Source organism: Triticum urartu, chromosome 1A (assembly GCF_056163025.1).
Source record: "Triticum urartu cultivar PI428250 chromosome 1A, HENAU_Tu73, whole genome shotgun sequence".
NCBI classification, from domain to species: Eukaryota; Viridiplantae; Streptophyta; class Magnoliopsida; order Poales; family Poaceae; genus Triticum; species Triticum urartu.
This window is the reverse complement of record NC_141873.1, coordinates 376,427,779-376,438,732: the sequence shown is the minus strand read 5'-3', so window position 1 is coordinate 376,438,732 and position 10,954 is coordinate 376,427,779. Positions and strand designations below refer to the sequence as shown.

At 46.0% G+C, this 10,954-nt stretch overlaps 2 protein-coding genes across 4 annotated transcripts; both read left to right on the top strand.

Moving 5' to 3' along the window:
- The first annotated feature begins 349 nt into the window (after positions 1-349).
- On the top strand, positions 350-7,236 carry LOC125532871 (protein HEAT INTOLERANT 4-like). Of its 3 annotated transcripts, XM_087521947.1 has the most exons (12): positions 350-426; positions 520-582; positions 974-1,032; positions 3,626-3,750; positions 3,873-3,932; positions 4,083-4,141; positions 5,124-5,194; positions 5,696-5,734; positions 5,825-5,888; positions 5,987-6,033; positions 6,115-6,243; positions 6,332-7,236. In XM_087521947.1, the coding sequence occupies exons 4-12, from the start codon at positions 3,701-3,703 to the stop codon at positions 6,377-6,379; spliced, it is 567 nt and encodes a 188-aa protein (XP_087378073.1). In that variant the 5' UTR covers positions 350-426; positions 520-582; positions 974-1,032; positions 3,626-3,700; the 3' UTR covers positions 6,380-7,236. The 3 variants fall into 3 exon arrangements, with proteins under 3 accessions (XP_087378073.1, XP_087378068.1, XP_087378072.1); XM_087521942.1 differs by lacking the exons at positions 350-426; positions 520-582 and having other exon boundaries at positions 5,825-5,887; positions 5,998-6,033; XM_087521946.1 differs by lacking the exons at positions 350-426; positions 520-582; positions 974-1,032 and having other exon boundaries at positions 3,492-3,750.
- Positions 1,678-3,473, top strand: LOC147991307 (uncharacterized). Its single transcript, XM_087521932.1, has one exon. The coding sequence runs from the start codon at positions 1,893-1,895 to the stop codon at positions 3,468-3,470; it is 1,578 nt and encodes a 525-aa protein (XP_087378058.1). The 5' UTR covers positions 1,678-1,892; the 3' UTR covers positions 3,471-3,473.
- Positions 7,237-10,954: the final 3,718 nt, after the last annotated feature.

Here is a 10,954-nt window from a genome sequence, read left to right as displayed (position 1 = left end):
AACATATTCATTATTGCACAACAGGTGCCATGTTCTATTTGCAGGGTTTTTCTTCTTCTTTTTATGACAGCGGTTTCTTCCTTTTGGAAGCAACCATTATGACTGTTTTCGGAAGGTGCCATTATGATTAGAATTGTGATCTTGTGTGATGGCCTTGCTATTTTGATTAATGTGTGTTTTGACTAATGGTTTGCCACTCTGTTCAGGAGGATCTGTGGTGGTCTGCTTTTCCTGTTGGGACTGAGGTTTGTTCCCATCCCATTTTTTCGTATTGTGTATGTTAGTCGTGCGCACTTGGACATATTATATAGCTTAAGCTGTACGCATTTCCTTGCCTTGAAAAACTTATAGAACTTGGCTTGTCATCTGCAGTGGGAAAACACTGATATGATAAAGGAATTCAATTGGAACTTCGAAAATTTAGAGGTATGATAGTCAAACTTAATCTTGTAAGATTTACCCCCTTTTTGAATGTTTAACTTCAGCATACAGTGATATGTGGTTGTTGTTGATGAGCAGAAAACACTAGAGGAAGGGGGGAACTATATGGGAAGACGGTTTACTTGTTTGGAAGCACCGAGCGTAAGTAACTAAGTATACTTGGCACTAAGCTATTTCTGAAGTTGATTTTGCTACCGTTGATCCTTGATACATGTTTTATAATGTTGATAATATTTCAGTAATCTGTTTCTAAAGTTAATTTTGCTACCGTTGATCCTTGATACATGTTTTATAATGTTGGTAATATTTCGTAATCTGTAGCAAAGTAGGGTTATCTGGCCATAAATTTATTGATGTTTGTTTTAAGTGCTATTAGTCTGGTTTAGTGAGATTCAACAATTGTATTTGTGTATCACTTTATATATTGTATGTAAAGTGGATTTAGTATCTGCCATCTTCTTATTTCCATTCTAGTTTTACACCTGTTGAATATTATTCCATACAAGTCAAATTGGCTCCTCTTGGCGTGCAGCACAACAATTGGATGTTAATGGTGAATTGAAGATTGTAGTTGTTCCTGTTGTACTTGCTGTAAGTTCTTATCCACTCTCTTGGCCCAGCATCTATAACACCATTATGTTTACATTTTGTGTTTCAAAGCAAAACATGTTAGTAGGAAAAAAAATGTACAGCGGAGAATGGTCTTGCAGTTGTACATATTGAGCTGAACCTTTAGCTCATGTCTACATCAGATAAACAAATCAGCAGTTCTGTTTATACCTTTTGCATTACTTAAAAACATACCATCTTTAGTATATTATTGTTTATGATTTTCATGTAGAATTATGAATTGCACAAGATGAAAATTTATGCATCAGCTTTTAAGTTTAGGAAGTTGCTACAAGCTTTTGAAAATAAAAGGAGTAAGAAAATTCATTTATTTTATCAGTTGATGTTACCAAGAGAATTATCTTGGCAGGAGCATTTATTTCCTTCTATTGCTGTTGTTCTGTTATGATCCTGTTTTCTCTCTCTAAGATTTCCTGTTAACTTGTCAAAAATTATTTGGCTGGTGACCTTGTCTTGCTCTTCACCGATGTTTTTTACCCAAACATGCAGTATCAAATATTTTTTCATATTTGTTAATTTGATCAAATACTTGTTTAAGGCCTATGATGTTAGAGTACGTAATGGGCCTAATGGGCCCGTTAGTCTTAGGGTTAATTAGAGATAAGAGTTGCTTGCTTAGGGGTCAAGTAAGCCTTGCTTGGGAGTCAAGTAAACCTCTCTATATAAAGAGAGGAGATGTATCAATCTAATCAAGCAAGAATTAAGAAGGAAATCCCTTCCCTCTTGCCCGGCCGTGGGCAGAAAGGCCCCCGGCCGGCCCTCTCGCGCCCTCCTTCTAGCAGCGCCATAACAATTTGGTATCAGGTAGCTCAGTTCCGATCATGTCTTCGTCGCCGCCCACCCCGTCGCTTCCGCTGCCGACCGTCACCACCGCGCCGCTGGCCATCTACACCGTGCCGCTGCCCTCCCCGTCCACGCCGCTGGTTGCATCCTCCGGCGCCGCCACCGCCCAGATGCCGGCGCCCTCCACCGCACCTCCGTCCGCCGTCTACACCCCGGAGGAGATCACCGGGGTCCTCAACGACCTTGTCACAGCCGTCCAGGGGATCCGGCTGTACCTGGCCAGCCCCTACGGGCCGCCGCCGCCCCTGCCGCTGACCGCCACTGCCGAGCCGCCGGCCCTGTTGTGGTACTCGCCGCATCCAGGGGCCTCCGCGGCATTCGCTGGGACGCTGCTGCCCCAGCTGCAGCTGTCGCCCGCCGCCACCCCGCAGTGGCCGCAGTGGCCGGCGCCGGCTCCCGCCGCGCCTCCAGCGCCCATCGCCGCACCAGGCAGCCTTCGCCGCGCTCGCCGGACCACTGCAGCAGCCACTGCAGCTTCCATCCATCGCCACCACCGCCCAGCCCTGGCTGCAATGGCAGCCGCCGCTCCTGGCAGCCTCGCCCGGCGCTCCGCCGCAACAGCCGCTGCCGCTGCTCGATGCGCCACCGCCGCTGCAGCTGCAACAGCCACCGCCGGTCAGCTCCGGCCCCGCATCGACCGCGCCGGCGGGAGTCCCGCTCCACCAAGTCCAGTCCCTGCCGTCGTTGTCACCGCTTCCGTCTTGGATCGCTACCTGCCACGTGTCGGCGGCGGTGAGGCTGCAGGCTACTGCACGCGGCCTCCTAGCGCGTCGGCGTGTGCGGGAGATGCGTGGTCTGCAGCTGCCGCTCCTCCAAGTTGCCCTTCGCTGCGCAAAGGACCTCGATCTCATCCGTTGCGCCGGGGATCTTGGGCATGCGGTTTCCCCCAGGGCAGCGGGCATGCTGTTTTCCCCACGGGCAGCGACCTCAAAGTCTGCGACATCGGCGGTTGGGGGGGCGCACCCCTCCTCGTCATTCTCCATCGCAAGCCCTCCACTCTTCCCTGTGCGGTGCAGACCAACAGCCGTCCGGCAGGAAGAAGCCATGGTGTCACCAACAGCAGCGCACCACGTAGCACCACTGCATTCCGTCACCGGCCGCCGCGAGAGCGCCTCTGCTGGTCACTCTTGCGACCACTTCCAGGTGGTCCTACACATGCACTTCTTTTGTCTAGATGGTGTCCATGGGATCCAGGTGGCTGTACACGTGCACGTCCGACGTGCGGATGGTGTCCACTTTTTGTTAAGGGGTCCAAAATAAAGTGTCCCAGTCCATTTCAGGTTGAGCATAATAAAACAAGCCGAGATGTAAAAGGCTTGTTTTTAGGTGTTAGGTTTGTGTTGCGTCGCGTCATGGTTATAAGTTGGTTAGGCTGCAGCTTGAGGACAAGCTGCATGTCCAGGTGGGGTGTAGTGTTAGAGTACGTAATGGGCCTAATGGGCCCGTTAGTTTTAAGGTTAATTAGAGATAAGAGTCGCTTGCTTAGGGGTCAAGTAAGCCTTGCTTGGGAGTCAAGTAAACCTCTCCATATAAAGAGAGGAGATGTATCAATCTAATCAAGCAAGAATTAAGAAGGAAATCCCTTCCCTCTTGCCCGGCCGTGGGCAGAAAGGCCCCCGGCCGGCCCTCTCGCGCCCTCCTTCTAACAGCGCCATAACATATGATCTGGATGATCTGTCTTGTTTAGCAGTTGACATGTTCAATTTTACAGGTTGACTGTCCTTTTCCTCCATCGGATAAGATTGCCATAAATTTTGTTCGAACGGGAAAAGAAGAAATAGTACCAATGGAAGAGATGAAGATGTCATGGGTGCCTTATGTTCCTCTTCAGGACCGGTACTGTTGCGTTACTTATATCGAGCAATATTTGTTGCCTTTTGTTTTCATTGTTTATATCCCTGCTTTTTCCCTCTACTTTGTAACTTATTTTACTCACCTTGCTATTGCTTTGCCTACAGGTTTGGCAGGATTGAAAGTTTGAAAACAAAAATCTTCACTCTCTGTTGCACCCAGCGGAGGTGAGTTTTATGAATTTATGCTTTCAGAATTTCATGCTTTAGGTACATATTTATTTCTGTTGCCAGGCATTTTCATTCTCATTCAATGATGTGCTATATTTCCATTACCACTAGTTAAGATTATTAAATCCCAGGTTTATACATTTACAGGTCTGCGCTGAACCGAATGGAAACTGAGAGAGCCAACAAGTTCTACTACTACACGCCCTGTAAGCTGAATTGGGTTTATTTTTTTAGGCCTGTATTATGCTTCTCTAGTAATATCTAACTTTTTAACCCTTTTTTCTTTATGATCCTTTGAATACCCCTTACCATTAGAGGTTCCACTGTTGTACCTATCTTTGGCACGTGTCATGCCAAGATCATGTAAACCCAACCATCCAAAAGTGTGCATGATTCTGCAGAACTGCAGCCACTATTAGTTGAATGGTTGCAATGCAATTCTTCGTCTTGGAATGATGCCCTTTTCCCTAATCAAATTGTTAATTCATTGAAGTGGCAGTTTAAGAAACATGCCTGCGAACACACGCAATGGCTTTTAAACTTGTTTTTTTTTTGTTGACTGGTATTCCGTTTTACAAAATCATAATGGCATCATATTTAGTAACACCAGTTTGAATTATATCCTGGTTGCTTTCTAGTAATTTGATGGCACATAATATCCTGTCATAAGCGAATCTCTTTTATTCTCCTTTTTCTTCTGAGGGGATAAATTTCTTCTTTTCATTTTTTGCACTTTGGTGCATATTTGCTTGGCCTTTAGTGCTGTTCGCACCTTGACGGTTAGCATCTCTAGAGCGTGCAGATTTTCAGGTCATGCTATTTTCAGAAAGTACTCAGTAGGCAGCGAAGTGGCGCCTAGTACCTGTTACTGTCTAGCAAAGCAGAAACCTAGGCAGCAGGTAATGCTATGTGGCAGGGTTGCGCCTAGTGCCTAAGAACTGCCAGGATGGAATTGTCAATCACATTCTAAGACATCATAAGCACGAAAAGATTGCTAAGTACTCAAAATGACCCAACACTCACTGAATCCTGTTTGGCACAGTCCACTCTCAGATACACGCCCATATCCTAAAGTTGTTCTACCAGTTGCTCACTTGATTTAAATTTATATGGCACTGGTTGTTTTAATGATATCATTCTCTATAGGGTAATCTCATCGGCATATGAACCTTGTTTAATATCTTGCAGACATACCACTAAATCCTCCTGAAGATGAAGGTGGCACAGTTGTCCGCGTCATATATCCTCTAGAATCCCCGGTAAGCTTCCTTTAAGCGTATAATTGCTGTGATCTAGTCTGCTTTAGTCTGTGACGTGATCATCAGTCGATGAGGTCATGGTTTTTGTCCGGTACTGGTGACTTGCTGCCATTGCTGTTGCTACATAAGGCAATCTCGTGCTGTGGGGACCCCTCCTCATCTTCCATTGCTGGTATCTGATCATGCGCATTGCTTCCGTTTTGTCTTAAATGTTATCACCTGTTTTGTAGTATGTTGGATGCTTGACCTAAGTTGTTCCCGTGGCAATTTGATGGTTCAAAACCCAAGTGGATGGGTGGGTTGTTTGAGGTTTCCTTCTGTTGATAATAAAACAACAATAAAATCTTCTTAGCCTGCTTTCCACTTTGTAGTTATTGTATTTCTATTTCAAACACTATTCGCAGAAGTGCACTCGTGCATCCTAATTAAGTCTCCAGGTCTGGTTTCAAGTAGCTGTAAATTGTTCATACATTGATGTTTACCTTGTGCTGCTTGTTGCAGATAGTTTGTGATTTTCACTTGGAATTGGATGATTACAAGGTTTGTAAGGAATTTCAGTTGTTCTACTCTGATGTACAATGCTACCTATGAAAGGACATCCATGTTGAATCATATCATGTTGCAATGCAGGTTTTAGCTCATAAGCTAGTCGAAGATGAGGGGTTGCCAGAGGATGAGAGGGAAAAAATTGAGGTCACTAAACTCTTCTTGATCAATTATACACTCTAAGGTTAGCATTGTTTTACAGCAGTAACTCCCTTCCTAACTTTGCTGCCACGTTTCTTTGACGGGAATTTCTAAAGGAGAAGGTTAAACAAGGGAAAATAGAACTGGAACAGGTCCATTTAACTGAAATATTTAATTATTTTCCAAGAGATTTGACGCTTTACAATATTCAATATTCCCCAAAACTTGTTCAGGCTGAAGAAGCCAGGAAGAAAGCTATTGAAGATATGGACCCTAAGCAAAGAGAGGCATTTGAAAACATGGAACTTTACAAATTATATCCCGTGAAAACCCCGGATACACCTGATGTTAACAATATGAAGGTATGAAGTTGTTCCTGAGTGCCCACTACTTGAATGTATCTGAACCTGCAACACTAGATTTAACTTGGTTATTTACTATTGTGTGCAGTCGAGGTACATCAACAGATATTATGGCCGCGCACATTATCTGATGTAATGGTGTTCCTGATCTTCTCACATGTTTGCTAAACTGTGATTGATTAATCTATCCAACTTGAAGAGTTCTTGTTATGGAAGCTGGGTAGATCAGCTTGGTGACATAAGAGTGTAATCTCGTGTTGGTCCATTAGATACAATGTTGCATCTGAACTCAGTTGTAATGGAGCTACTGTCATTTGCCTGGACAACCCTGAGCATCTCATCACCATCGACTTGGATCCCAAAGTTCCTAACCCACCACAGCCCGCACACAGGGCAAGTGCCGAAGCCATCCCTTTTCTACGAGTGAGTGAAAATTCCACCGCAAGCAAACGACCCAAGAGAGCGTCTCCGTTCCTCCCCCACGACCCCCAGGGAGCCTTGTTCTAACCATCGGGATATCGGATTGATCCCACTGAACTTTTCCACAATGCCCGCCAATCCTTCACCTCGGTGCGCTTGTTCCTTCTCGGCTACTGCGACTACGTGCTGCGACGAGCCATCCCCGTGGACCTCCTCTTCTTCAATTCTTTCCTCGGTGCGCTTTAATTTCCAGCCATGGTTTTCTCAATGGCTTGCGAGTGAAAATTTCCCCCGTTTGGAACCACCGGTCCTTTCCCTGCCAACCGAGGAACCTCCTGACTCATTTCATCAGCAAGCTTCTTCCTTTTTTTTTCGTTTCCTCTGCACGGATGTTGATTGTTATCAACAAGCTGTTGCTTGAGCTCGAGAAGGTATGTTGATGCATCGCCGTGGTACTGTGTGCGTGATCATATCCTTTAGGGCTGTCCAGGTCCGATTGGTGACGCTTTACGGGCCACTGATTAGCAGGCTTTATTGACGCTTAACGAAAGATGATCACTCCGTTTCAACCAACCTGCCGAGCTCAGCAAATGTTTGCAGTGACCGGCCAATGGCCCGCTCATGCATTTCAGATGGATGTATCTATCCCGCCTCTTGTGACTGGCCTGAAGTAATTCAGACTTCAGAGCACATGCAAGCACCAACTTGTTTTCTGTCTCTGATACATTCAGAGTTGAGATAATTATACCTGTGATGCCTGAACTTGCCATAGATGTTCATTTTAATGCATGAACTTGAAAAATGTGTTGAACTGGTTCTAAAACTTGTCTAGCGCGTGCAAATACGATGCTAGACACATCTTTTTTTTTGCATGATAATACGTGTCTCATTTATATTAAAAAGATCATAGTACAAGCCACATACACACCGACCTGATAAAACTGAACAAATAGTAGAATGCTAGCCTTTGCATAAAGGAACAACGGCCAAGAAGTAAAATTACAAACAAGACATGGCATTGTATTTTCCGGTCCATGCTTGTAACGATGAAATATGATTATTTGAATGCTATATCTGTATCTATGACTATTGGGTTCTGCCTGTCAGTCCAGAAGAAAAAATGAAAATAGAAAATTCTGCTCAAGTAGAGTAGAACCTACGACCAGCTATTTGAGGAAGTACGCGCTGACCACTACACCGAAGAGGATTCCATGCCAACCACGGTCCCTCTAACTTTATCTATAATAGACTGGCTTTTGGTGCTTAAAAGGGCTGCATCCAGTGCCCATTCAGTACATGTTAACTTAAAAATTTTGTAAAAGTCTGTAAATCATAATCATAAGCACTGTGCGTCATATAGTCGGGGCTTCGCATAGGGCGCCCAAGACAGGGCCGGCCCATTTCTTTTTTTCTTTACTTATTACTTTCCTTTTTCTTTCCTGTTAGTTTTTCTTTTTTCCCATTGAACTGTTTTTCTGCCGTATAAAATATCCTCCACCTCGACGGTGTTCGATGTACGCGCGCGTAGACGTCCGATCTACTTCTGGCATCTGACTTGGTTTCCTTTCCCGACCCATTAGTTCTGAAACAACGATCGAATTGCAGAAATAAGCATCTCACGAGCCATTCGATGCATAACGCGAACCGTTCAATCCTCCTTCCTAATTTCCTGTAATGATGCTCTTGTTGCAAAATCTGGTCTTCTTTGATTTCCTGCAACAAGACCTTGTTGCGAAACCTCATAGTTTTCTGCAACAAGACCCTTAAAAAATTGCAAACAACATCTTCCACTGTGTCTAATTTTCTGCAACAACATTTTTCACGCGTCTAATTTTCTGCAACATCTTTTACGCGTCTAATTTTCTGCACATCTTTCACACGTCTAATTTTCTGCAACAAGATCCTTATTGCAAAAATTAGAGTGGATTCTGGTTTTTATCCCTCTATTTTGATGTTTTTGACACTAATTACCCTATTTAGCAGGATTTCATCCATTTTATCCCATTTAGCAAAAGTTTTGTCACAATTTACCCATTTTAAAATTTTGCGAGCATTCTGATGAGCAGGTCCCAATTGTTAGGTCCACCTAGCATGCCCCATCAACAGTTTTTACCTACCTATTTTTCTCCACGTTGAACCAGTCCTCGCAGCTTCGCTCGACTAGGCTGGCCTGATATGATCGCCAGAGCAGGTCGCTCGCGTCCAACGCACAAGGCGTAAGTTGGGCCGCACCACTCTGGCCTCCAATATTCATAGCACACATTGTTCGCCTTCCTTCGAATCACACACACGCTGCAAACAAAGAAAAAAAAGGATTTCAACAATATTCAAAATGGTGAAAAAACTTTAAATCAATGTACGTCAGTTATAGATGGGTGATATGTATACACGTGATCTTCTAATAAGCATTTTAATTCTGTCTGAATCAAACGCCTCACCGGCCAATGCATGAGTCAGGAAAATTTCATAATACACATATGATGGAGATGGTCAAAATCATGTGGAATGGGGTACGACGTGAGGGCTTGCTTGTTCACCAACCTCGCTGATTTGTTGGACGAGCGGCCCCCATAGATCTGCAACCGAGCACAACCTGATGGGGGCATGTACATGGACGCGCCCACGCCGACGTCGGCGAGCTTGATGGAGCCGGATTACATGGGGTCATTTCTTGCCTTGATGTCGCGCCCAGACGTCGGCGAGATTGACGGAGCCGGATTCCACGGGGTCATTTCTTGCCTTGATGTCACGACCATATATAACGCCGCTCGAGGAGGTATGAAATCACGCCGCTGCCGTTGCCTGACAATCCCTAACCATAAGTTCGAGCGAGCCTGATGGGTACGTGTGGGCAGAAGCCTGGACGGGCGATGCAATCTATTAGGCGTGAGTAAGGAGCATGGTCGACTCAGGCATTATGCGTTGGACGAGACGCAAGTGACCTCCATCGGGCCGGTCCGGTCGGGAGAAGCCGTGAGGACTGGTTCACGAGAGAGAAAAATAAACAGGAAAAAACCATCGATGTGGCATGCCAGCTAGACTTCACAATTGGGACCTGTCTGCCAGAACACTCATGAAATTTTAAACAGGGTAAATCGTGGCAGAACTTTTGTTAAATGGGGTAAAATGGATGAAATTTCGCTAAATGGGGTAAGTAGTGTCAAAAATGTCAAAATAGGAGGTAAAAACCGGAATTCACTCCAAAAATTACAACAACATTTTCTGTTGCGTCTAATTTTCTGCATCAAGACTCTTATTGCAAAAGTTAATGCAACATCTCCGCCGCATCTAAATTTCTACAATATGACTCATGTTGCAAAAACTGCAAAAAGCATCTCCGGGCGCTCGCATACTTGCGTAGTCTTCCACCATTCCTGTAACAACACCGTTGTTGCAGAGATAAGATGGCGCTCCCCGTCGGCGTGGCATATTTTGTGGGTCCATCAATCCGGTCGACAGGGATGCGTTGTCGCCGCTAGGTGGCCGGCAGGTATTGGAGCTCCGGCGGTTGTGCGGGGCCGTGCCCATGGCCGACGGCGGAGTGAACCGGGCGGGCTGCATCTAAGGAGGGTGAAAGTCAGATTGGGTGTGGTAGGGCGAGGTGGACGGAGATGTAGCAACCTGTGGTGGTGGTGGTGGCGCGCCTCCGCGCTGGCCTAGCCATGGCTGCGGTTGGACCAGCATGGGGACGATGAGGAAAGGAGAAGACGGATGGGGATAAGATGCGTGAGATTTTTCTGGAAACATGGCAACGTGTTGTGTGGGCCTTAGAACACGTGTCAACTGCTGCAGGTGGCGGACTTTTTCCCAGAAATCAGTCGGTAGATCATCAGCGTTTCCCTTCAATTATGGTTCAATTTCCGAAAACTTTTCAGAAATTTAAAAGGGCGCGTGCTAGGCGCCATCCAGATGTAGGAGGCGAAAATAACAACCGCCCCTACAGCCGTCTGATGCGCTCGAGCGCGGCCGTTTGATCCCTTCTCTCTTCTTCTGCACACTGCTTTCTTTGTGCACGTGACACGCAGGCATCAGAGGTCCTCTTCCTCACAGTGTCGCAGCACCACTCCTAGCAGCACAACAACTCTGACACTCCCTCGCGACATCGCCTCCGGGCATCGCCGGCGGCCTTGGATGCTTCCGGCGAACACCTCGCAGCACTGACGCTCTTGTCGGCAAGCACCTCGCAACACCCGATGATTCCGGCGAGCAGCCTCGCAGCACCGACGCTCCCGCCGGCAAGTGGCCTCGCAGCATCGTATGCTTCAAGCGAGCACCGGCGCTCCCACCGCCG